This window comes from Colias philodice, chromosome 1, assembly GCF_061535455.1.
Source record: "Colias philodice isolate Cphi_HAF_F1 chromosome 1, ilColPhil1 Martin Lab GWU primary, whole genome shotgun sequence".
Lineage (NCBI taxonomy): Eukaryota > Metazoa > Arthropoda > Insecta > Lepidoptera > Pieridae > Colias > Colias philodice.
In genome coordinates, this window is record NC_143086.1 from 15,373,556 (window position 1) to 15,401,529 (window position 27,974).

A 27,974-nucleotide genomic window follows, 5' to 3' on the forward strand; every position below is an offset into this window, starting at 1 on the left:
CTTTATTATGCGCATGCATTTCTTCATTATTTACTAGAAGATAAACCTACTTTAATTTCTAAGTTTACACGACATATTCAAAGATGCGTAATATACCTCACAACATTAAAATTTCAATATATTATATAATTCCCTTATTGCCACAGGAACTAAAGAGCCGGGAGCCATCCCCGCACACAACACAGTCCATCATATCGCTGCTAATGGGAATGAAGTTCTTCCGAGTCAAGATGGTCCCCATAGAGGAGTTTGAGGCCTCGTTCCAGTTTCTAACTGAGTGCGCTCAATACTTCCTCGAAGTTAAGGATAAAGATATACGGCACGCTCTGGCTGGGCTGTTTGTGGAAATATTGGTGCCTGTGGCTGCGGTAAGATATTTGTGTTCTAGAGTTGAGAAGGAATTCATTTAAAATAATATTTTCGTACCTAAACTTGAAATCTACTAAATTAACCTTTGAATGAAGTTACCAATCAATATTTTTAAGACTTATTGCAAGTTAATTGTAGTAGTTCAAAACCATAATATAAGAGGAGAGTAATCGTGGCCACAAATCTGGTTTAAAAACTTTCTTGTTTTAGTATAGGTACTATCTATGATTCTAATGTAAACTTCAAAAAAAAAAGAAAGATAAATAAGATATTTCAACCGATTTAATACCTTAATCTCATTACAGACAGTGAAAAACGAAGTAAACGTACCCTGCCTCAAGAACTTCGTCGAGATGCTGTACAGCCACACGCTGGACGCGAGCACCAAGTCGAAGCACCGGCTGGCGCTGTTCCCCCTCGTGACCTGTCTCCTCTGCGTCTCCCAGAAGCAGTTCTTCCTGGCCAACTGGCACTGCTTTCTGGCTATGTGCCTGTCGCATCTCAAGAATCGCGACCCGAAGATGTGTAGAGTCGCGTTGGGTAAGGATTCATGATTCTTATAGGGTTTTTTGAAAGCAGTATTTGGATAAATTGTACTGTACATAAGAAAGGGGTTTCTTGGAAAGTACCACTTCTGAATTTTTAAGTAGTTAGATAAGACACCTTTCAATGTGCTATTTTCTTTAATTATATGTCCATTATTAAGCAATTACGAAATTATCCAACAATGTATAAATGGGAACAAAATTTGATAATAAACTTTCATTTCAGAATCTTTATACCGCCTCCTCTGGGTGTACATGATCAGGATAAAGTGCGAGAGCAACTCCGCGACACAATCTCGCTTACAGAGCATCGTCAACTCGCTCTTCCCAAAGGGATCTAAGGGCGTAGTTCCACGGGACACTCCACTGAACATTTTCGTCAAAATCATACAATTCATCGCGCAGGAGAGACTGGATTTTGCGATGCGCGAAATAGTTTTTGACTTGCTCATGGTGGGGCGACCTATAAAGATAATATTGACACCGGAGAGGATGTCGATCGGTCTGCGCGCTTTTCTCGTAGTAGCAGATAGTCTCCAGCAGAAGGAAGGGGAACCACCGATGCCCAGAACTTCTGGGACTCTACCATCTGGCAATACATTGCGAGTGAAGAAGACTTTCTTAAATAAAATGTTGACAGATGAAACTGCGCAGTCAATTGGTATGAGCGCATACTTCCCTTATGTAAGGCGGGTGTTGGTTGAGATATTGCGGGCGTTGGATGCGCACTACGGGAGGCCATTGATGTTGACAAACACACAGAATGTTACCAAGGAGCAAGAGATCAATACGGGAGAGAGGAAACCGAGGATTGATTTGTTCCGAACTTGCGTTGCTGCTATACCGAGGTACATGATCAGCAATAACTTTTAATAATATTTTTTATAATTTTGCACGTAATATATAACTATTTTAAAAATAAATCCGTAATATATTGACCCTTCATTATTATATTTGTCTGTATTCAATATACTTAATATTTTAATTGAGAAATAAATGAGTGTTTACTCATTAAAAAGACAAACAATGTTTATCATATCCTTTTCATATTACAGGTTAATCCCAGAAGGTATGAGTCCAAGTGAGCTGGTGGACCTCCTGTGCCGGCTCACGGTCCACATGGATGAAGAGCTTCGTGGCCTCTCCTTCCAAAGTCTCCAGACCCTCATAGTGGACTTCCCGGAGTGGAGACAGGATGTTCTGGCTGGCTTCACACAGTTCCTTGCTAAGGAAGTACAGGTATGGGTTAAATACTAATTGAATGAGTTCATATTGTTTCATCCTATTATAGACCAGAAAGTTTGGAAATTATTTACATAGGTTTTCTTGTGTTTGATTTTACGCAAGTTTACACATTTAGAAAATAAAGATTTTAACGGATTCATTATATTATTATCCTGACGTTTCTCATACTTTGCTGCGTATTAAACTAGAAAAAAAAATATATTTATAGTGTTGTTAGTTTTTTTTTGATAAGTTGTTGTTGCTATTCCAACAACAAAAATATAAGAATTAAAGCTAGGTCAAACAAATGTGTTGCTATTACACAAAAAATTCATAAGCATTTTAAAATATAATAAAAATAAATTATCGCTACCTAGCGATAAGGCCGCCGTTTGTACATATCTTTTTCTATTTTATGTTCTTTCTGTATTTGTACTTTCTTGAGTGTGTGCAATAAAGTATAAAATAAATAAATATAATATTCCCCATATTCCCAGGACACATCGCCCCAACTAGTCGAGAACGGTCTCCGCATGCTACTGCAGCTGATCACCAGCTGGAAAAACGGGGAGCCAGCTCCATCAGCACCACCCAAACTGGAACCTTTAGCGTCTGTGATACGCGGCGCGGAAGCCCTGGGCCTGGTGATGCTGTGCCAGTGCAAGGCGTATCCGAGACGATTGGCTGTGCATATCTTGAGGTGATTTGCTAATATAGATTTTTGATCTATGTTAAGAAATTTGATGATAGGTGAGGTTCTGTGATAGGTTATTAGGAGAAAAGCATTGATGGTTGATGGCAAAGATAAAAAGATTGGCCTCATGACATGATTGTATGATGCAATTTTATAAAATAAATGTGTTCACTATTTATTTAGAAAAAAATATTTATTTTTATGACCTGACCTGTGTCCTTTTCGTTGAGCGTCCTACAATATTGTTATATCACAATAAAACGTAATGGTCACGATGGCGGCGCGAATTTACGGGGTGCCCGTGCGGATCGCTCGAATCACGGCGACAAGAAATTGATTTTGTTGCCTAATTCTTGGCAACAACTAGCATTATGTTAATGAAATAGTGCGTTTTCTTATATTTCACTACCATTGTAGAAATCGCCATATCCGAACGATTTTTTTTTATATTTTGAAATAAAGTTGAAAATTACTTAAAAAAGACTAGCATCCTTACAAATTACGCGTTTCTAAAACCTCGTTACACATTGCAGAGAGAGCAAGTGCCTGCTCGAGCGTTTGCAGCTGACGGGCGAAGAGCCAGCACTGATCGACGCAGCGGATACCCACGTGGCGCACTTCGCGGAGCGCTGCGCGGGGCTGCTGCCGCCCGCGGAGAAGCAGGCGCTGCTTGCCGCTGGGCAGCCGGACCTCGTGTGGCTGGTGGAGCGCACGCACCCCGTGTGGACCGCGGGTGAGTGGGCCCTGGACATAGAACAAGGCATATGGGTGTATTCTAGGCATCGCCATATGGTGGACGTTCCATGTACCCGGACTAAGCGGTTCGGTTCCACATTCTTTATCCGAACCGCGAGGGACTGGAACATGCTTCCTGAGTCTGTGTTCCCCGACGAGTACAATATGGGAGTCTTCAAACGAAGAGTGAACAGGTACCTTCTAGACTACGCGTTCCATCTTAGACCACATCTCAGCTTAACATCAGGCGAGATTGTGGTCAAGCGCTTCCCTATTACCAATGAAAAAAAAAAAAATTGGGACCTATAGAATAGGGGATCATTTGTTAGGCTGTACCATCCAATACGCGCGGCACCATCATACAACCACGTAGTACAGGGACGTAGTAAAGAAAATTTGGATCAGGATGTACCAAACAACAGGTAGCCCTATCATCCGACATAGCCCACGTGCCCTTCCTCAGATGTCGTGGTTATCTATACAAGATTTCCTCAGTAAAAACTTAACTTGTCTTAGAGAAAACGCGCGCTAAGTACATACAGCCGGGCCGGCGTAGGTAACAAACGGTTTCTCGCGTCGCGCGCGTAGGTACTAATATATTTTTGAAAAAAATTGAAATTGAATTGTTTTTTTCTGACAAATAGTGGAGAGATTGTATTATTTGTGGAATTTTCCTTGATAGTTGATTATTTATTATAATTATGATTATTTATTATGATTTGTAATTATAATTAATAACATTTTTTTGCAGGCCTACAACATGACGACACATCATCCAAAAACAGTTGGAGCGTCAGTTCGACCAATGGCGCTGATCCTTGGGAGGTTAGTTCTTTATAATTCTATTTTTAAACATTAAAAAATAGACATTCTATCACACCTTAAACAAATATTATTTTTCTTAACAATATTTTCTCCCAAACAGGTGATACTGTTTGGTCTTCTGGAAAAGAACCGCGTACCGGCGAAATGTCCCACCACTGTGCTGCAGGCGTGGCCCATACTACACGCTAGGATACACGCCTTGTACACTATTATTGAACCGGCGTATGTATTTTATTTATTCTATAATATTTGGGGGAAAAGAAAAAAATTTCAACATTACTTGGGCTAAAGGGTTATGTTAACATTTTTTTATTATGATGAAATTAAAAAAAAAATTGTATCCTCCATTTTTATGTCATTGTAATCATACCATCATATACACAAAAAAATGACTTCACTTAATTTTGAAATAAAAATCTTGCTATTTCATTTACACTAATAAATAGAGTACTTCTCAATTAAATGTATTTGTTTGTAGCCTTTTTATAATTCCCCAACAGGCCAGTAAACGACAACCGAGCATCGCTCCTCTCTCGGGGTCCGGCTTTACCCCGTAAACCGGAAAAAGAGAGAGACGGTTACATGCAAGTGTGGAAGTATTACCTCACTATGGCCTACCTCGTGGTACCGGCTGTACCCAGTCCCGTGGTGAGGTGTGCTAGCCCGGATTTGAGTCTCAGGTATGTAGGTCCAGGATGGGGATATAATCCATACTAATATTATAAATGCGAAAGTAACTCTGTCTGTCTGTCTGTTACTCAATCACGCCTAAACTACTGAACCAATTTTCATGAAACTTGGTATGGAGATACTTTGATACCCCAGAAAGGACATAGGCTACTTTTTATTCCGGGAAAATGACACAATCCCGGAAATCCCATGGGAACGGGAACTATGCGGGTTTTTCTTTGACTGCGCGGGCGAAGCCGCGGACGGAAACCTAGTAGCCTATAAATGGAAGGATGATTACGAGTTAGAAGTGTAGGTTTTAAATAGGAGTCGGTTTGAGTCGAATGGAATCTTGTATTGAGATTTTGAAATGCAACTTGCAGATCATGTAGATTATAGACTGTTTGTTAGAAACTCTTTAATATGTGTTGGTAGGTTAAGGTTGTCTTTCAAATGTATGATTCTAACACAGTTTATCTGAATGGAATTTTGCTGGAATACTTGCAATACAAACCTTTGTTTAATTATCGAAATTCAGTACAAAAAGTTAATTAATTTTGGTAAGGTAATGAATTACTTTTATTTACAAATTGTAAAAGTAGAATTAGGCATTGGTCTCAAATGAACCATTACAACCAATGTATGATTAAAAATATTTATAATGATTATTATATTTAATAATCACCGTTGAATAGCGATATGCTTCTCTAAATACTAATTAGTCATAATATAATTTATCTACATGTTCTGCAAGTTGAATTTAAATGATAATAGTTTTTGCATTTTACGGGAATTTATATATTTATTACCTCTTTACCTTATTTCCCTATTTTATATTGACTGCATTACTTGAGTGCGATTGACGATGCATTGTTTCTATTTATCCTTTTTTTCTTTTTTGATAAATTTTACCCTCTTGAACGTATATAAACTATTTGAAAAGCGAAATCCAAGTGTAAAACATAACAAATTATTAGATGTTTATCATACTTGAATATGTTTGGATATCGGCTTTTAAATACATTCCTGATTAAGTCCTAATTTAATTTTATTAATGAAATGCAAAAATTATTAAGTACGTCATTATAAAATACTTATTTTGATTATAGATTTGTCAGAATTACTTTTTATAGCGAGATAAAATAGGATATATGAAGAATATATCTTCAATATTTTACTTGTTGTGGTCTATGGACGATCATTTAAAATCATGGACATATTTTATTGAATTTTATAAAATGAAATATGTAGTTATTCCTTTAAAAAAAAAAAATTTTCGGAAAAAGTAACAATGAATTACAGTATAATTTACCAAGAAAACAAATTTAATCCAATTCTATTATCATTGCTATGAGGAAAACAATATAATGATCGTCCATTGACAAAATACATAATAATAGGTAATGTCCGAGTGACACTGAACACACACACACACACACACACATACAACACTTATATAGCTTATTATAAATTATATTTATATATATTTATATGATTGGCAATACGTTATCGTAACGTAGACTTATTTTGCTACGTATTGTGAGCATTAGAAATATTTTTGCATAATTTTGATAATAATATTTTGTTAATAGAGTTTGTAGATCGTGATTGTGACGACGAAGTATATAATTAGTGTTAGGATGTGTTCGTGGTTTTGAATAGTTAACTTAAATAATTTACTTGAATTTAGTTTATTAGTTATACGTAAAATGTAGTTTATTATGCAAATGCCATAGTATTAAAATCATGTAGACATAGGACATTAAAAGAGTTTGAACATTATTTAAAGGATTTTGAAGTAATTACAGCACTATTCTAATAGTTATGACAAAAATGTACTCCTGGTTACATAATCACAAATTCTGTTGACACATCACACTATTGTCTTGATGAATGAAATATATTTGAACGGAATATGACGCCTGTATTATGTGTAAACGATACGCATGTGTTTCTCAAATTTATAACACAAAGAGCCACGAATAACAACAATTAACTAGCCTGCACATTTCTTTACTATTTTAACGAATATTTAGCTGACACTCCCCAATCTTTTATTCACTTTTTGAATGTTAAAAGCATCGTTTTCACAATTTTTATTGAGGATAAAATTATAAAATTTATCATGTATTGGTACACTTATTATTGAGTCCTTTGTTACAAGTACACTCCTTTTGAATTGTACTGTGGATGTCCAGGATTAGGGTATAAGACAGTGTTTTTCAACCAAATAGATACAAAATAATATAGATTATACTGCTCTTAAAGCTATGGAAAACGCATGAACATTAAAATTTGAAGAATACTCACATACAATCTTCTGCAATCTAACACCCCGGTAAAGGGACACACACCTTCTACTATACCACCTGCCCTCCACTCGCGTTGAAAAACACTGTGCACCGAGCGTGTATGTATGTGTATTCTGTAGCACGGAGGGCGAGGGCTGGCTCGGCACTCAGCTGACCTCCTCGACGGAGAGCCTCAACGCGCCGGTCGGTTTCTTCACGCTGCCGTTGAGCTATGCGCGCGCGCACAGGCACCACAAACGGACGAGGTGGCCACTCGCTCGATATCGTGCACGCACATACGATCACGCATTGCGGTTCCATCCGTTCGCCGGGAAATTGATTTTTTGGGGTTTTTTAGTCTTGATCCGATCGCCGGGAAATATATGCCGAAAAAAGAAAAGTTTTCGTGGAATTTCCATAATTTGGCTCATAAAGATTGAAGCTTAATTCACTTTTCGAATGTTTGAAAAATTCAAAATGAATTTATTTAAACATTATGATTACATTATTTAAATCAATTATCTATAGATACCATGCTTCTGGGAGTGTTTGATTTGGAATTAGGTTTCTGTTATAACTTTTATGTCACTTTACCTTCAGTCATATAATATTGTAGAGCAATTTGAAGCAAATAGTTTCTGTAAAGCAGACTTTGAAGTTGATGAAAAAGTTCTTACATGCTTTTACCAAGATGTTTTTAACATCGTAACAAATGAACTAAATATGCGATGCAAGGTAATGAGGGTAGAATTAGGTCCTCCTTAAAGTTAGACGAAGCGAGATGGAACCGCCGTTCATAAATTTACAAAGGCTCGTAAGGGTCAATGTAAATTTCATTCACGCATAGACTGTGCACAGCTATATCATTGTCGATTACGGGTTGTCATCAGTTAGCTGTGTTGTATCGCCAGCAAGACAATACCATCAATATATGTATAACCATTGCGTGTTTGTTTGTTTAATGATGGGGATATGTGAACGCTGTCTTCTAATTGGAACATCACTGCTTTGAAATCGAAAGACATTGCCCGCGCTTTTTCATTTTAGGAAGCACATCATGTTGAAATCCGAATGGAATCTTTCGATTTTGAATCTCTAGACTCATCCTCGACGCCGCCTTGTTACATAGACATGCACTCTGCATGTGCAGCATTATCTCACGTAGTATGTATGCGTATCTACAGACTATATACATACTCTTCCACATGCTACAATACTACACCTTAAAGGACAAGATCTTACACATTACTATCGGTTTCAAGAATAATTTCTAGCTGAAATATGAGAGTCGATGATTTTGGAACACTTTAATACGCATTCTTAAAACCATCGACATTAAAGTATAAACTGACAGGTTTTGATATAATTTTGACGTTTGCGTATATTTTATTTTCCCGGATAGCGCCCTCTTCCTCTCTGCGTGCCCGGAGTCATTTTGGGGGTAACATTGGGATACATTCTCTTTTACCTTGCCTTGAAGTGAATGTACTCTAAATAAATTAAATGTCGTGTGTGAACTTGTCGAACGAATGTCTATCACACTTAGATTTCCTTTCCAAACGCAAATCGTTATTTTTCCTGGAAATTTAATAGAAACACGCTATTTAGACACTTTTTGTTATTATAGGTTATTTAATAATGATTGGCGTTTGATCCACTATCTGTACTGATATGAAAACGAAATAATGTTGTCTTCGCGGCATGGAGGTTTCCCTTTATACTATACTGTCCTTGACCTTGAATCCTCGCATAATTCACTAGTAAAACCTTGGTCTTGTATATGTTTAGTTCGAAACACGATGTTAATGAGTATCCTCTCGATTATCTGAATGTTAGGAATTAGTCTCTCCCGCCTGTCATTAAACGCTTCGTGATTTCCTTTCCAGCTTCATGATTGTGCTTCATAATTAGATGTTATTTGTTGCTTGTTAGACATACATTTATCTACTACCAACAGTTTCACACATTATTCATAGACCCATACATATGCGATGACGATTAGTTAGATAATAATTGTTTAATGTTTTGTTTCGAGTTCGGTAAGTTTTGTGTTATATGGAATTATTAGTGTTTGGTATATGGTGTCCTTTTTACGAGTGTGTATCTGTTTGGGAATTGTTCTCGTATAGTTTATAATAAACTCAGGGTGTGGTACGACATTATCTTTCCTTTTAAAAGTTACAAATTGTTTCCCCAAAAATAAACAGTAACAAAAATATAGTTCAAGTATTTGGAATACATTTTTAACAATATCAACATGTATAGCTTATCACTCTACATTGTTTTCCTTAACCTATTGTGTGCGTTACTTAATAATATTTACTGTTAATAAACGAGACACGCTCATAAAAACGACGTCCCAGATTAACGCACGCTAATCATACTAGTGGCATGTTAAATGAGACTAGTCTGTTCGATAGAAAATAGATCCTCCTTGTTATTTGTGACTGGGTAAATCTACACTATATGTGGTGCAGTTGCAAAGTTTAGGGGGTGTGTTGGGGCACAATATACAGATACAACCAGTAGGGAATCTTCGTACAACACGTTCGAAATTGCTCACGCATATAACCAAGCGTGTTTACGAGAATCGTAATGGTATTATCACAATTGACAGATATAAGAGTACCCTTCCGATTCTCGTAAACGCTTGCTTATGTGCGTGAGCCATTTCGAAGGTGTTGTATGAAGATTCCCTGTTGTATCTGTATATTGTGTGTTGTGTGTTGGTTAGTGTGAAGTGTTGTACAGCTCGTCGCCGGACTCGCTGAGCGAGCGGAGCGGGGGCGAGGCGCGAGGCGCGCAGGCGACGCCGGGCTCGCTGCACAAGCTGGCGGTGCCGCTCGCGAGGTGCGAGGTGTCGGAGGTGCGGGACGCGGCCGTGGCGGCCTGCGGACACATCAACCCGGATGCGCTCAAGTAACTACTATAGATTGACAATACTTGATAAAACATTTTTTTAAGCTATTGCATAGCTTCTATCGCGGGCCTTGAGCGTGGGGACCGAATCCACGTCACGCGTAACGAAAAAAATGTTACACTAAATTTTTTTCTAACTCCGATAATAAAGTTTCACTTCAAAAACCTCACGCTCCTCACTCTGATGGGCGCGGAGGTGTGGCCTGAAGGCATAGCATGCAATAGCTTTACCACGGCAGTCCCCGAGTGCCACACGTCTTTTTTATATATTAAATAGGTAGACGTTTGACCGCTATCCTGCCTGATGTAAAGCAGTGATGCGATCTATTAGGAGCACGTCTACCCAGAAGAAGCCTATTCACTCTAGACTTGAAGAGCTGGATATTGTAGTCCACGGGGAACACCGACGGTGGAAGAGATTCATTTTATTAGACAGTTATTTATACGTTATTTTTTTTTCGCAGTGTGACCTTCATGACCTTTTATTGATTTATACAGGGAAATATTAGACAAATTATATATGTTTATAAAAATACTACGAATTTCTTCTCTTGTTCAATGACTTTTCTTTTTTTATTAAGAATCCAATTATGTACGCCTCGACTCTATTTTGAAAATTGTGCACATAGTACATACTTAAATGTCTAATATCGATCATATATCATTTAATATATAATACAAATATAACGAAACGTGCTTCATTTCTACAATATTAATGCTGACTGCACTTACGTGACACAACAGGGATCTATTCGAAGAGTTGGTACCATTACTGCGCGAGGCGGTCGACCGCAAGCAAGAGAACATGCGCCGGCGCAGACGCAGGGACGCGCTGCGGTTGCACCTCAACAAGATGCTGCTCATCATTGCGCAGAGGAAAACTTTTGCTATCAGGTGAGGTTTCGTTTATGTAGGTTTTAACAGTGTAATTTGATTTGATTTCAGCAAATTGCGATCGAGAGAATTATAATTTGTGATTCTATTTTCTTGGAAATTAAAATTACATAGTTTATGTCTATACATATTTTCAGTTTTATGTTATTATAATTATAAATGTAAAAGTAACATTTTTATAAAGATAGAATTGTATTTGGTAAACTATGAATATTTTTTATAGAAAAACAGCGATGTGCTAATTGATGGCACGTTAACAATATGCTATTGTATTTCGCACCTTCTCATAACTATGGAATAGCTTCATCGATATTTTCCTTTAAAGCAAATATTTATTCAATTATAATTACTATATTTAATAGCGGAATGGTCAAACTCAACGCTCACTAAATGTGGGTGGTAAAAGTCGAATTCTCAACACATCATGCCATAACGTTCATTCGAACTAGACACATATGTATACAAATGTGCATTTTATAGGTGATTCACTGAAATATGTACGAGAACACGATATGTGACTACTATTTATCCAAATATCGAATATATACACGAATTATCTTCCCCACAGTCCCTTTGCGCTAGAAGGCGGAGGTCTCCACCCCTCCCTGACAGAGTACCTAGAAGGAGTCCGCCAGAGCCTGGAGGTGGAAGCGGAGAAAGATGCACCAGCCGCTCGGGAACAGAGGCTGACCTTCGCTGACTTCGTGACGGAGCTCATCAAGAGCTTCCCGCGTGAGTTGGTAGATTTAGCATGGTGTGACCAGAAATGGTATAAAAACTTTGCGAGGACATGTTGCAGTTGATAAATTCTCAAATGAACTATTTTTTTCACCTGGTGGTTAATTATGAACTAAAACAAATTTTTGACTTTTGTTAATGAATATTATTAATTTATAATTTAGGAATAATTGTTCAAATACTATCTCAAATTAAAATAGTTATTATAGTGTACGTAAACGATTCAAAATGACCTCTTGATATTAATTTTTTGGACATTCAAACATAACGAAGAAAAAAATGTCCCTTACAAATGATTACTTTCACTCTTTAAATCAGACATAATGTATTTTTTTTATATTTTCAACTATCTATCCCCTTGCAGTAGAAATGTACGGCACGCTGGTGAAACGCGAGCTCTGCAAGTCTCTATTCTCTCTATTCGCGGGTTGGTGTGGTCCTCTGGGCAAACACCTCGGTACGTTGGTACCGCAACCACCAGCACCAGAACTGGACGAGCGGCTCAATGTTGCTGCTCTTAAGGTAATTGTAGATAAGTAATAAGTTAGAAAATGTGATCTGTGATTGGTTGAATGTGTAGTGGAGATTTGTGATTGTTGGAAGAGTGGAAAAGGGGAGATTTTGTTGTATTTGTGTGTGGTTGGTTTCGTTGTAAGTGGTGCGCGCCTATGGGTAAACACTTCGATGCGTTGCTGTCACAACCACCGGCACCAAATCTGGACGAGTGGCTTAATGTTGCTGCTCTTAAAGTAAATATTTAGAAAATATGATTGGTTAGATATGGGGTGAGAGAAGGGAAGGTGGTTTGTGATTGGCTGGATAGGTACAGGCGATTTGTGATTGGTGGAAAAGGGGAGGTTTTGGTGTGTTTGTGTGTGTGAATGGTTTCGTTGTAGACGCGCATGGCCGCAATTATTGGTGATATGTGTGTGTGATTGATGTGTTTGGTGAATCTACCAACCGATGAGAAAGGTGATAAACGATTGGTGCGCGCGTGCGTGATTGGTGCAAACACGATTGAACAGTCAGTTCTCGGCCCAGTTTTCAAGTTCACATGCGTTATCTTATGCAGTAGTAAAACAGAAACTGAGAACTGAGAAACGGAGAAACACAGACATACTTTATTAAAATAAGATATTAACCAATATATTTGTTTTTCTTAGGCAATGAGTGCGCTCGTGTGTTGCGGGCCGTGCTTCGCGCCAAACGCGCTTGCTGAGGACGGCTCTCTGTACCCGTGGTTGAGCGAAATGCTTTCCTCTACTAATGACAAGGTGAGTTTAGATAGATAAAAAATGAAGTGTTACATGAACATGAATAATTACATTAAATAGTCAAATAAATTAACTTTTTCTTTGTTTATTTATTTATTAATCATGAAAGAAAAGAAGCTGTTAAATTTCAAAACAATATGTAAAATGAAAATGCTAATGTGAATAAAGGTTTAGTGTGGAAGGACAAAGTGGATGATCTGAATTTTTTTGTCACAACACGAATTTTGCGTATGGGTATTTTACTGTCACCACAAGTGACAGTAAAAGACCTAGTTTTTTTTCTAGTGTTGCAAGTGTTTATGGGCGGTGGCCCACTTACCATCAGGTGGCCCACCTGCCCCTCTGCTTGCTCTGACATAAAAAAAAATACCCGCATTCTAATAAAGAGTTATCTTTTGTGCTAAATATAAATATAATTGCACTTCCAAAAACTTACAACAATATTACCATCAGATATATCAACTGGCCCGAGAGACTATAGTGCTCCTGCTCGACTGTAACCCGGACATTGGCCCATTACTGGACTGGACCGTGGACAAGTGCTTCACGGGCCCGCCACGAGTGGCCGACGGCTGCTTCATGGCGCTAGCCACTATATTTAGTGCGCGGTGAGTTTACAATATATTCCATCTTGTAAATATACGAGTTGGTACAGGCCGATTAAGAAGAGCTGGAACGTAAACACATTTACACATTGCACATGTGTAGTGTCTGTGAAGACGCGCGCGGCGTGACGTCATACTGCATACGCATCATGAAAAGTCTACCCGTCTTTCTCGCGCGCAAACAAGCTTATGAGAGTGAAGGGGACAATTATTATTGTTTTTATTTTGCAATTGTTTATAGATACAGGGTGATGTAATTTAAACAAAGACGTTAGGTATACTACTAACTATATTCGAGATAACTACTTCGCGGCACGCGGATTAGAATATTTTTTTACTTTACCTAGGCTAAATTATGTAATAATTTTAATAAGTTTTGTAAACAAAATGTAAACGCCGTAAGTTAAAATTTTCATACATAGCTGAACAATACAGCTTTTATTGTAATGTAGCCTTATCTCTTACCGCTTACGTGCTATGGTTTCGCTTATATTGTATTGGGATAGAACGCATGTGTTATTTGTATCGTTGTTGTTTATATCGTTATTTTGAATATGGCATTAAATTTAATCATTATTTGATAATTGAATGATTATTATCAATACTTACTATATGACGATAAAATTGATTATGAGAAAAAATAATTAAGTTCATCGATTGAGTTACTTTTATATTGTAATTTTACATATAAATTATGAGAGCTTTCATATTATCTACAACGCACCCATTTTACAATTCAAGTCTACACTTAAACTAGAATTGTATAGTAAAATTGCATAAGTGTGAGTACTGTGAAGATGCCAGCTTTCCTTAATCGGCCCGTACGACAAACTATAGTGCTCCTTTTGGAATACAACCCGGACATCAGGCCACTACTGGACTGGACAGGGGACACAGGCTTCACGGTCCGCCAGTAAAATAACCATTATCATATTTTATAAGATATCTTCTCCTCACATCAAAAGTATTGATATTTCCTATTTATATTCTTAGTGCAGAAAATATTTCGATCTAAGCAAATTGAGAACTCAACTCAGAAACTAAAGGAATTATTTTTTCTACCTCAGTTTAAATTGACATCAGGAAGTATTAAAGTATGTACAGTACTCCAAAATTAATAATGCGCATGCAGATCTTCGCTAATTATCGTATTTCCAGAAACACCCGAATAACCCCGAATCATTGAATCGTAAGTGCCCTATACAATGCACTTGCATCTTGCACCTTGTTCGAAAGAAATAGCAGTCAATTCAGAGTCATACACAATCGAAAACAATTCAGGCGATAGGTGACGGTAGCCTGTCAATCAAAAATTCAAAAATCCGTCAGTCGTCTTTATATATTGGTGGTGACCGCACGTATTATCTCTGTATGGAATTATATAGAGCTGCTGTTACATACCCTTCTTAGTTTTGTTTCAAAGTAGAATTTTCCGGTAAAATGATTATTTACACAGGTAGCAGATAGCAGTGGGGAAAGTGAAAATTAATAAGAGCATAATGAAAGTTCTGATCATTCTACGATATCAGAAATAGAGATAATCCCTGATTCTGTAAATCCTTTGGACTGAGATTTTAATGATTAGATTTCTACAATTTAAATGTAAACCAGTGTTTGAAAATCATTTTTTTAAATATAAACTTTGTCTTATTTTAACCTTCTATACAACCATCATTACGCCAGCTTCAGTAAGACACTTTAATATTTCTAAGTATAGAATTTTCCGAGTAAATCAATACAACAAATATATAATCGCAATCGTGTGGCTTATCCTCGCTATTAACTTACATTGAACTATCGAAACAAATTTCGTTACTTATCTCTTTTACCATAAAATCATAATAAAACTCATAATTGTAATAAACTATGCATGAAGAAAATACATTTAACCACTCTATATACATAATATCGTCTTCGGAGGCTCGGGGAATATGACAGTTGCCGAACAGTGACGAATTTTTCTATGCGCATTGTAGAGTAGTGCTGCTGCCCCCAAGGTTGCCCAAATAATAAAGCCTTTACTTTAGTCACTTTTTAATTCTTTTTTACAATAAGTGTTGTTTAAGCTAGCCGTTATGCACTACTGAATAATAATTCTAATAAAATGTAGAAAGCGTCGGGGAAACAATGTGGACGCACACATACAGGGTGTCCCAAAAAGTAGTGATGAACGGAATCTGGGAGGTAGAGGACCTAGAGGGCTATCCGAATAACCCCCATGTATGTTATGCGATTTTTCGTATTTTCGGAGATATGACATTTTTTTCAATTTTTCATCTATCGTTGAGTACGATGAGATTTTTATTTATGGTGACGTGAATTATTGCGCTAGATGCTTGATTTTTTTTGTGTGCTAAGCTGAAAGATAGGCCCATTCAGTGTGGTAACATTAACTATCGTTAGATCTTTGAATGGAATAAAAAAAAGAATTAAATGCCAAGAAAGATAAAATTACCCAGTATGTTCACCACTTCAAGGGTCCGTAAAAAAATAAAATCACATGAAAAAAGTTTTCCATTTGGCTTTTAAAAACTTGCTCTATCTATCAGGTAGCTACCCTGAAAATTTCATTTTATTATTCAGAAGGCTTCAATCGAAAAATTGAAATCAAAATGTGGTAAGTGCAAAAATTGAATTAACATGATGATTAATAAAAACAATTTAAAACCAATAACAAGGTGTTTAATTACCAGAAATTTTTAAAATGACCTCGCTGTTGCTCAGTGCAAGTGCGACATCACCGTAAAAAGTTATCTTTTAAATGTCTGAATACCCTTTTATCATTTTTAATGCTTTCTTCTGCTACTACGAATTTCCGGGTTATTTCTTCCAAATTGTGGCAGTCTCTCGTCTTTGTAGTATCCCCACGGAAAAAATCAATAGGGTTTATGTCCGGGGACCGTGGAGGCCAGGCTAAAGGGCAAAGATACCCTGAAAGATGGATTGGTCGTTGCAGCCTGCGCATGCGCCGGTGACGCCTGCCTTAAAGCCTGGCCTCCACGGTCCCTCGACCTAAACCCCATTGATTTGTTTCAATGGGGATACTAAAAAGACCTCGGCTACTTGAGAGAATGCCACAATTTGGACGAAATAACCCGGAAATTCATAGTAGCAGAAGAAACCATTAAAAATTATAAAAGGGCATTCCGACATTTAAAAGACAACTTTTTACGGTGATGTCGCACTTGCATTGAGCAACAGCGGCGTTATTTTAAAAATTTCTGGTAATTAAACACCTATTTATTGCTTTTAATTTGGTCTTAATGATCATCATGTTAATAAAATTTTTGCACTTACCACATTTAGATTTCAATTTTTCGATTGAAGCCTTCTGAATAATAAAATGAAATTTTTAGGGTAGCTACCTGATAGATAGAGCAAGTTTTTAAAAGCCAAATGGAAAACTTTTTTTATGTGATTTAATTTTTTTATGGGCCCTTGAAGTTGTGAACATACTGAGTAATTTTATCTTTCTTGGCATTTAATTCTTTTTTTTATTCCATTCGAAGATCTAACGATAGTAAATGTTACCATACTGAATTGGCCTATCTTTCAGCTTAGCACACAAAAAAAATCAAGCATCTAGCGCAATAATTCACGTCACCATAAATAAAAATCTCATCGTACTCAACGATAGATGAAAAATTGAAAAAAATGTCATATCTCCGAAAATACGAAAAATCGCATAACATACATGGGGGTTATTCGGATAGCCCTCTAGGTCCTCTACCTCCCAGATTCCGTTCATCACTACTTTTTGGGACACCCTGTATACAAAAAGCTCGATCAGCGAATTGCATATATGTGTCCCTACACGCATTATCAGTTTGGGAGTACTGTACGTATTATTCAATTAATAACGCGTTCCGACCAAATAGCCGCGAGGCATTGCGTCGACATCTCGCGTGTCTTAATTTATTAATATCCCTCTATACAGCGAATTCCCAGGTTGAAAGCATAATAAGATTTCCGGCTTTGGTCTTTCAAATGTAACTGAGAAACACAGTAGAGGTATCTGTCTTAATTTTATGTAAATATTATAAAAAGGACGATTTTTGTTTTTGAACTTTTTTAACGAATGAATTTAAAAATGACTTTGCCAATTTGGAAAGTTCGTTCTCTGGTTGAAATCTACATTCATCCCTGTTTAATCGACGTCAAACATTTAGTAGTTTATTATGATAATGCTAATTTTGGCTTTTACATCATTCAATTAGACCTCTATTGATTTTTAAAGTATTATACCCAAATACTTTATAGACTATACAATTTCTAAAACAAAACGAACAATACCATTTTTAAGGTAAAAATCCATAAAAATATCAAAAAGTAATCCAAAACGTTGTATGTTAGCGAGTACCCGTGCGACCACTACACGGCGATCATCAACGTGACGCTCATGTGCACGGGCTGCCCGCGCGCGCCGGTGCACGAGAGCGCGCTGCAGCTGCTGCAGCTGCTGGACAAGCGGTTCTTTGGCGCTGTCGGACCGCTGCCGAGCGATGATGATGGTAAGCGCTTTACGCTTGATGGTGATGGTGTGGCAATTGGGGTACAGAGTGAGATGGGGTGATGGTAAGCGCTTTACGCTTAAGAGGGTGCGAGATTTGGTTTAAGGTGGGTGATGGTAAGCGCTTTACGCTTGTTGGTGGTGGTGAGCGATATGTTACGGGGAATGAGATGGTAAGCGCTTTACGCTAAACGGTAACGGTAAGTTGATTTATTCTTTTAAATATAGTGAGCTGTATGGGACGATGATGGTAAGCGCTTTGCGCTGAATGGTAGAGCTTTGAGGGATTCGTCCTTTTGAAATGAAATGAATGTATTTATTGCCACAATAATTTGGATACATAAAACTTAAAATCTACTTAACCTAACAACAAAATGGAAAAAAAATAAAAAATAAGAAAAGAAAAAAAAAAGTGTTTTTGTGGCAAAAGGCCCGGACTCAGCTATGCTGTTTGACTCGAGAGTACTACAGCGCTGATTTTAGATATACATTGCCAGCTGATAGACTGTAATCCTACTACTACCTACTATAAAGGCGAAAATTTGTAAGTATGGATGTATGGATGTTTGTTACTCTTTCACGCAAATACTACTGAACCGATTACAATGAAATTTAGCACACATATAGAGGGTAACTTGGATTAACACATAGGATTTGTTTTATCCCGGAAATCCCACGGGAACGGGAACTATGTGGGTTTTTCTTTGAAAACGCGGGCGAAGCCGCGGGCGGAAAGCCAGTTTGATATAAAGAGATGTTTGAAAGTTTGAAATGGAAGAGAATGCTAGGCATTCGATTGCCATAATATTTACGCGTATATACAGAGTAATTGTTCTTCGGAGTGGAAGATAGTACTGGGCATTTAATAGACAATATAATTAGGCATAAATTAGTAGATAATATTCTTTACAAAGTGATGGTGAAATATTATTGGTATTTATACAGTGTATTGCACGCCTCATAAGCGAAGCGTTGAGGTGGGTACTACTGTCACTTCGCGCAAAACATCTGATTTTTCAAACTTAAAATGTCTTTATGTATCATACATTGCACTTGTAAGATAATACATACACACACATATTAAGAAAAAACACTATTTTTAACATTCATGATATTTTTGATGTCCTTTTTTTTATTTAAACTAGTTAAAAAACAGTTTAAAAAAGTTCTGTCTTGGACGTCCGTGTGTCTGTATGTGCGGATCCTTTTTCTTGTTAACACGATAGCGACCGAAATACTTTACTAATCGAGTCTTTTTTTTTCTCTTACGCTTGAGTATGCTCAGGAATAGAACCCTTTCATTTTTCAGGGTCTGATTCGATGTGGTTTAATTGTTATTAAATAAACAAAAATAATAATTAATAAATAAGTATTAAAAAAATTATGAGGCGTGCACTTTTGGATTTTCCAAACTATCTGCTTATATTCTTAATTTCTCTGTGGCTGTACGTATACTGTACTGTATGGGTTTTAATCGGCGAAAGTCTCAGGGAAAAGGGGCGTTCCAAGTAGGCATTGAAAGTTAAAAATAGGAACCATAAATAACCATGGAAAGTTCCATCACTGATTTTCCGTCGTATTGAAAAGTGTACAGTTCAAAATATATAATATTATCATGTTTTACATCTAAAGAGCCATTTATATAAAGGTATAAAGGAATTATTTTTAATAACTTTGATTTCCCCCGTGATAAATAGATTTTATCCAGCTGTTTACGCTACTGAGGGTGCCTAAGGAGTTTAAATAAATAAATAAAATGATGTTACTGGTTTTACGTTCAATAAATAAAATATATTTAGGAAAAATACGAAAAGGTAAGTCTTTTTATGTTCTGGATGAAAAGAGTTTTATGCCCGTAAATTTTGTTTCTATTTTGGTAATATCGTAGGAAAGATTTTAGTTATGAAGATATAGCTTGAAATTGTATGTGAGGATAATATTTCAGTTGATTTGTTACCGCGATTCATTGCATGGGTACAATCGTTACTATGGAGAATATTGAATACACCTTTTACAATATATTTATTTCTTTTGGTGTACCGATTTAGGTTTTGTGTTGGATTTAGTGTACCGTAATCATATAAGGATTTTATTATATTATTAAGAGCTTATTTCACATCTTCTTTCTCAGGTGATTATTTATGGCCGAACAAATCGGCAAGACGATTTATAACCAATATTTTTTTCTATTCTTTATAAATTTATAAGACGATTTTTTATAAGACTCCATCGGGAATCGAAGTTACGTGTTCTTGGTTTAAAAATAAATTCCCTGTAATAAAGAGATCTACGGATTGTACCAAAAATTGTTGGAGTATTGTAAAGTGAAAGTTCAGAACTGTAAAGTACATGAACAATAATGGTAAGTAACTTTTGCTCTTTTGGCTCGATGTTTTGAACGGCTTTTCTTGTCTGAGAGTTGCTGTTCGTTTGTATGTCTTCTTTGTTTTAGATATTGTGTATACTGTACTGTATATAGGTTGTTTTGTTAAGTGTCTCAAATTGAAATATCGTTTTTTCTCTTAAATGCTTTCAATGTGATGTATTTTGTCTTGGTTTATATTTTCGTGGTCTACTAAAAGTGGCTGTCTATATGTTTTTATATACGTGGCTCGTCTTTTTGCACGCATTTATTAGGATCCTCGTTTTTCCGCGTTATAATGCATATTGGTCGAATATACGTTTTATCGCGATTCGCGATACGTGCACTTTAACGCAAGAGAGAAGTCTAGAAAGAACTCTAACTATAAGAGTTTGAAAAACGGATTATCGTATTATCATAATATAACTCGTCAAAAATTAATACAACACTAAAATATTATTTAATAAAAACATTTTGACCTGTCTGTGTACTCGTACTTGACACATTCGATTACTGAGATATTGTTTGCGGTGCTTAAATAAATTTTGAATGGAATTTATTAAAGCTCTATCGTATAATAGTGCGGTGAAATTAAAATTTTCATAGCAATTTCGTTTCAAAGGATGCTCTCGATACAATTGATGATGTTTACGAGAAAGATTTTATCTATTACAAAACTGACTACATATCTATTAAGCGGATAAAGTAAATAATTAAAAGAAAGAAAGAAATGCTAAGAATCTAGAATTTAGATACAAATAACTATCTGTTCTAAAATTGTAATTCGATAAATAAATAAAATAATATTATAATTATTAATTATGTGTGCACAACGTTAGGTATTATAATCAAATTGACTATCACAAACATTGGAACTCGTTCATTAAATTTACGTATTTAAACGAGAAAATAAATACAATATTCTTTACAAAAGTAATGTGATGAGTTGGATAGTAAAGTTACTAAGATTGGAACATAAATGCTTTATATGTTCAACGTGTAGTAAATTGGTTTTACCTGTAATGTCGTATATATTTAGTGGATTCGTTTTTCAAATTCAAATTCAAATTCAAATTCAAATTATAGTTATTTGCAAGAATGTAGTTACAAATTATAGATGTTTTTAATTACAATATTATGTGGCTAATACATTCTACCCATTGATTGGGACTTGGGTGTGCAAATATTGTTACGATAGTTATATATTCTTACGATAGTTAATCATTTATAAACGTAAAACAAGAAATTCGTAAGTCAAACGAATTTGAGATTATAGCAGCAGAATATTTGCATGTAATATTATAGTAGTCGTATCCAATAGAATATTATATGATATTGATTTTACCGTATGTGCGTCAGAATAATAGACATAGTAGAATAGATTATGTTGCAAATACAACGGCAATGTGACGTCATATTTGTTTTTATTTATATTTTGCTTTGATCGTAATTACTGGATATTAATTTCAACAATGCTTTGTTTGTGTAAACTGTTAAAGTGCTTAGGTAACGTTTCTAAATATTGGTGTACTATTACATATTGAATGTCGGTGTTCATACATATAGTCTAATATATAAATCGTATGATATAAGTAAAACATTCTTAGGTCTGAGAATGAAAAGAAGCTTATTTTTATTTTACGTTTTTATAAGCTTTCTGTCTGCGGCTTCTTTCGCGTAGTCAAAGGAAACTCATGGGAATGAGATGTTCCAACGAGGTAAAAAGTAGGTCTCTAGCCTCCAATTCCAGATTTAAAAATTATATTAGAAAATCGATATGTTTACAGAAAAACAAATAAATATATATACTTTCGCATTTATAATAAAATTTATTTAAGTATGCACGATTTAAATCTATAATCTGTAGTTTCCATTCATAACCAAATCAGTGACACGCCGGGATAGAGGAATCTCCTTACAGACATACATAAAAACGAAATAAAATATAGGCCTGCTACTTCCTTATATGTAGCTTTTATTAGTGAAATCATTAAGATCGGTCCAGTACCTTTGGAGCCAAAAAATTTCCCCAATATAGTATTAGTGTAGATGTAGATGACGGAAACAAATTTGTATATAATAGAAATAAATATGAAAATCTTTTCCTTCTATTCAGAAAAAGGATCTAGCACGATTTTATGTAACGATACGCGCTGCCCACGCACCCTTTACATTTAGTTGTCAAAAGGGACGAGCAAGCACATATGAATATTGGATAGAATATAAAGGATATATGGATACAACAATAAATATTCATATAAATCATTTGGTTAAAAAAGTCGTTATCTAGAAAGTTTGAAAATTTGTTATTGCATGTAAAACAATGGCGACTATCCCTGCGTTTTTATCGTCTAATAAATGTTTTTTTTTTTTTGATGAACCAATTTTAATGTTAACCTTTTCCCTCATTCAATGACTCTTTTCCATTATTTTAATTGATTTAATGACGTGGGAATTACTGCTTTTTTAATGATATATACCCCACTATAACCTGACATATTTGTGAAGGTAGGGGTCTGCATAAATATATCAGGTTATTAGAAATGTTAATAAAATACTTTAAATATAATTTATGAGAATAACAATCTATATAATTATAATATATTTAAAAATCAGTTTGTCATTATAGATATGTATATTGTTTCTTTTCAATAAAAAAATGTATACCTACTTGGAAGTGTTTGAAAATTCAAATTCAATCCATATTACGTGTTAGTTAATTATACAGCCCATGCCGAATATAATAATATATATAATATATCTAGATAATAATATATATCTAGAAAAATGTTTGATTATACATTGTTTGAGTTTATATAAATGTATAAAAATACCGACGTAGAATTCAATATTAATAAGGGTATAAAATGATACTGCCAATAATACAAATAAATTTTCAGTCAATTCGCAATGTTATTTCATTATACCTACTTTAGACTTCCCCCTTCCTTGTACGATTTTTTTTGAGTTCTGTTTAAATATATTCAGCCTCACGGGTGGTTTTTTGTAAATTGAGTATATGACGTTATAACGTCTCGAACCAAAAAAGCTGTTAAGCTGCTGTTTCTTGTATCAGACATAAGCTTTCCAAATTTTAATCGAATTAATTCTCAATTCAGTAACCAGCTCTAAGAATTAGTCGTAAATTATTTTTTATGGTTAAGTAACGATGTGCATTATTTAACTCATAATTTTTTTACATTAAATATAACAAGTTTTAACATTTATATTATACTAGCTTACCGCCTGCGGCTTCGCCCGCTTTGTCTAAAACCTAATAAATTATATACTAAAAAACTTCCTCTTGAATCACTCTTATCTATTAAAAAAACCGCATCAAAATCCGTTGCGTAGTTTTAAAGATTTAAGCATTCAAAGGGACAGAGAAAGCAACTTTGTTTTATACTATGTAGTGATACTTGTATACACTCATTGTTATCGTTTACTCTAAATGAAATTACTTTCCCGTTTAAGTCTTCATGATATTCTTTTATAGCTAAATTTCATTAGAACATATTGATAATAATTAATCACCATGGAGTGAAAAATAATCCATTAATAATCCGGCTTCAATATATGCGCGAGTTAGTTCTCTTTAGCTTCGATTGTAATTAAATATTCTATATAATACTAGCAAACCCGGCGAACTCCGTTTCGCCACCAGAGACACCTTTTATTTGCTATAAACCTCACGGAGCCCGAGACCTTTCCAACGAATGCAAAACCGTGGAAATCGGTTCGTGCGTTCTGGAGTTATAGCGTCAGGAAGAAAAACCCGACTTATTTTTATATAGTAGATTATGTATGGATTAATTAAAGCTAAGAGCGAGCGCGCACGAGCAACTTTGTCTCCGCAACTATTTTGTCTCTCCCATCAATTTGTATGGGGAGTTGCGTCGCTACGTGCGCGCACTTTCATACTAGCCCATAGGTGGGAGAGACAAAATAGTTGCGGAGACAAAATAGTTGCGGAGACAAAGTTGCTCGTGAGCGCACTGTCTAAGATTTTCTTAAATCTAAAAGGCTAATGGTGTATCTACCGTTTTATAAGAACTAATGTATCCATTTAATATGCATCAAGTAAACAAAAGCGACCGTTTTTATAAAAACTACTATTCATTTAAATTTCATTAATTTTTCGAAAGGTCGAATTCATATTTTTATTTTTATAGATGCAATGTATAGACCGGGAGATACTGACACAAAATTTCGAGTCATTTGTAACAGGATGGCGGTTCTACAGGGTTCTTAGTACACAATGACAAAAAGAAAAATGATGGTGTGAACGCTGGTACCGGCGGCTTAGTCGCGTGGGCGTTAGTCGAACTCATCGGAAAATAGCGAAAGTCAAACGATTTGTAACAGTATGGCACTTATTTTTCCTGTAAGTTTGAGGATCAACGAATATAAATACAAAATTTCAAAGATCTAGGTGTTGGAAATCTTCACTTATATAAATTAATAATAAATTTATTTTTCAAGTATGACAGCACTTTTTCCCCCTACTAGAAGTATGGCAAATATAATAATGGTCACATTTTATCAAATACTCTCCAAAAAGCCAAATGCAATACTGGTACAAAAAGATAGGCGAAATAAAAAAAAATTGCAGATTTTCGGCGGTATGGCGACCATTTGGAATCGTCCGAAAAGTATGGCATGGCGATTTTCGTAAATGGCTGCACGACGATGGTTACCTGTGCAAAAGTTAGCTTGGTACAAATGGTTGAATAATTGTTTTTTTTAAATCAACACATTCGCGTTGGTATGGCGGGCTGTAAGTCATACCGGAAAAGTATGGCATGACACTACCGCCTACTTCTTTTTTATGGGCTATCGGTAAATTCTAAAATTTTTGTGTTACAAATCGTTTGACTTTCGCTATTTTTCCGACGAGTTCGACTAACGCCCACGCGACTAACCCACCGGTACCAGCGTTCACACCATCATTTTTCTTTTTGTCATTGCGTACTAAGACCCCTGTAGAACCGCCATCCTGTTACAAATGACTCGAAATTTTGTGTCAGTATCTCCCGGTCTATAATATAATATTACTCAGACGCAACAATATCTAGATATATTAGAATAAAAGATGTAGACTGTAGAGCAATCTATAAATCTCTATGTAAGGAGATTATGATTTCAGTATCAGATTTTCTTAGCTCATTTCTAAGAAATACACGAATGCTTCCCTTCATGCGGTATACAACCAATATGATCTACGTGATAGTTAATCATGTTGTTAAGGTTATCTTACACTAGCTGCTCTCCGCGGTTCTACACGCGTGGCGCCGCTCCTGTTGGTATTAGCGTGGTGATATATAGCCTTCCTCGATGAATGGGCTAGATAACCCCGAAAGAATTTTTCAAATCGGACCAGTAGTTACTGAGATTAGCGCGTTCAAACAAACAAACAAACAAACTCTTCAGCTTTATAATATTCGTATAGATCAATTGAATTTAGTTGAAAACGAATGCAACAAAAATGTTTGAATTTAAGAAAACGATCAATGAAAATACTTGTGTCTAGTTGACGCAAGATAATAATAATTATCAGTATTCCAAAAACACATACAATTTAGTTTTGTATTACGGGGGCTTTGCGGGGAGAAATAAAACACCATTGGGTTTTTTTATTTTTTTTTTCATCTAACATCAAGTGCGTACAATTAATCATTAATACTAATACACAATAATAATATTACATAATAACTTATTTTAGTTAAGATTAAACACAACATCAAAACATACAATAACGCTGCAACTTTCTTAAGAAGAAAATTATACGGTACAAATAAAATAGTCGTAGATCTCGGCACAATACAAACTTATTGAATGCAAGTAATTTTATCCAGTAAGTATACCAATGAAGGCTTGTTAGCATTAAATTTATAAACAGACTGAAGTAAACATATTAGTACAAACTGTAAGTTATGGAAACTGATTGGAATAATAATATAGTCGTCTCAATTTATAAATTGTGGCGAAGAACTAAGCCGAAGAATATCGAATCATCCTATACTATTTGAGATTATATTGTTTTGTCTAAAAGTGACATCTATTATTATTTAACCGTTAATATTATGCGTACTACACACAATTACTATGTTTCGTGAAATTTAAATTAAATAAATATAGAGACCCTTCATCATAGGAACTTTCAAGTGCACCCGATGTAATTCAGTTCGCTCAACGACCCTGACCGGTTCAAAAATTTTGTATAAAAATATAGGGATGCCGATTAGAATTAGATTTAAATTGTCAAGGTACAAGAATATTCATTTCGAGACTAACAATGGATATAATTTTATCACATTAGGTAATTTAGAGCTAGATTCCAGTAAAAAAATAGTGGTCCGGATGTCTTTTTAGAAAAGCTAATAGTTTAATTTTGAAGATGTACATAATTACTATCGGTAACACTTTAGTGTTCCTCGTATCTTACGCTAAGGCCTCGAACCTCGCATTTCAACGGTCTTATAATTTTATATTTTATAATTTAAAATTACAAATATACAATTATAGTGTAGCAAAACGGGTCCACAGGGCAATGAATGAATCATAGATAAATACGACTACGACCAGTGGCTTACATAGGCCTTCAGGTCTCAAGCCCCTACTACAGGTGGCCCTAATAATTATAATTAATAATATTACTTAATCTACAATCTTTACAAATCACCCCCGACTACCGTCCCCCGAGTTGCCCCCGACACATCAATCAACCGATAGAATTTCCATCAAACTCACGCGTATTATGTAATACTAACTTAAAACTAAGATTAGAAAAAGGCTTTATAGCCAAAAACACCTATTCTAAAGACTAACTTAACATCTAGGATAAACATTTATTAACTAAAGAACCTAGTTGCCTCCCAACTTTATTTATTGCAGGATGTTTTTAACAAAGTACTTTACTTTGTTAAAAACGTCTTGCGATGAATAAATAAACGATGTAAAAGTATAACTAAACGAAGCTGGGTACGAATGTGGTGGCGCTACAGAGCGCGCGTAGTGCAGCACATGGGCTCATTATGAGCTGCCCTACACGCCTCGAGTTACAGTAGAAATATGTTTTATCCGGATTGGGAGTAAATGCATAGTAATATTTAACTAATAGTAATGGAATGTATGGGGCAAGAATTTGTACCGATTAATGCATTGCAACATAAAAAAATGGGTAGGTTAAAAACTGTCGACTAAATATGGTCCAAGAAAAACGTTGGTGCGTTATTTTGAATCATCGAAAAATCAAAATAAATAGTTTTTTTTTGTATATTTTTTGGATTTTTTTATCTGATTTATTTTAATTTTTCGACT

General features: G+C 35.5%; 1 protein-coding gene across 7 annotated transcripts in view; it reads left to right on the forward strand.

The window, feature by feature from the left end:
* Positions 1 to 27,974, forward strand: part of fry (microtubule binding protein furry) — a 125,935-nt gene that overhangs the window by 11,740 nt on the left and 86,221 nt on the right. For 5 of the 7 annotated variants that reach the window (XM_089696628.1, XM_089696664.1, XM_089696639.1 and 2 more), the window contains exons 9-24: positions 147 to 368; positions 675 to 909; positions 1,141 to 1,762; positions 1,970 to 2,153; positions 2,636 to 2,838; positions 3,366 to 3,565; positions 4,319 to 4,392; positions 4,493 to 4,614; positions 4,893 to 5,072; positions 10,104 to 10,271; positions 11,016 to 11,165; positions 11,734 to 11,897; positions 12,268 to 12,425; positions 13,067 to 13,177; positions 13,631 to 13,785; positions 18,136 to 18,293. In XM_089696628.1, the coding sequence (XP_089552754.1) occupies positions 147 to 368; positions 675 to 909; positions 1,141 to 1,762; positions 1,970 to 2,153; positions 2,636 to 2,838; positions 3,366 to 3,565; positions 4,319 to 4,392; positions 4,493 to 4,614; positions 4,893 to 5,072; positions 10,104 to 10,271; positions 11,016 to 11,165; positions 11,734 to 11,897; positions 12,268 to 12,425; positions 13,067 to 13,177; positions 13,631 to 13,785; positions 18,136 to 18,293 (3,106 nt within the window). Of the gene's footprint in view, positions 1 to 146; positions 369 to 674; positions 910 to 1,140; positions 1,763 to 1,969; positions 2,154 to 2,635; positions 2,839 to 3,365; positions 3,566 to 4,318; positions 4,393 to 4,492; positions 4,615 to 4,892; positions 5,073 to 7,492; positions 7,619 to 10,103; positions 10,272 to 11,015; positions 11,166 to 11,733; positions 11,898 to 12,267; positions 12,426 to 13,066; positions 13,178 to 13,630; positions 13,786 to 18,135; positions 18,294 to 27,974 lie in introns of all 7 variants that reach the window. The other 2 variants (XM_089696673.1, XM_089696646.1) reach the window with 2 other exon arrangements.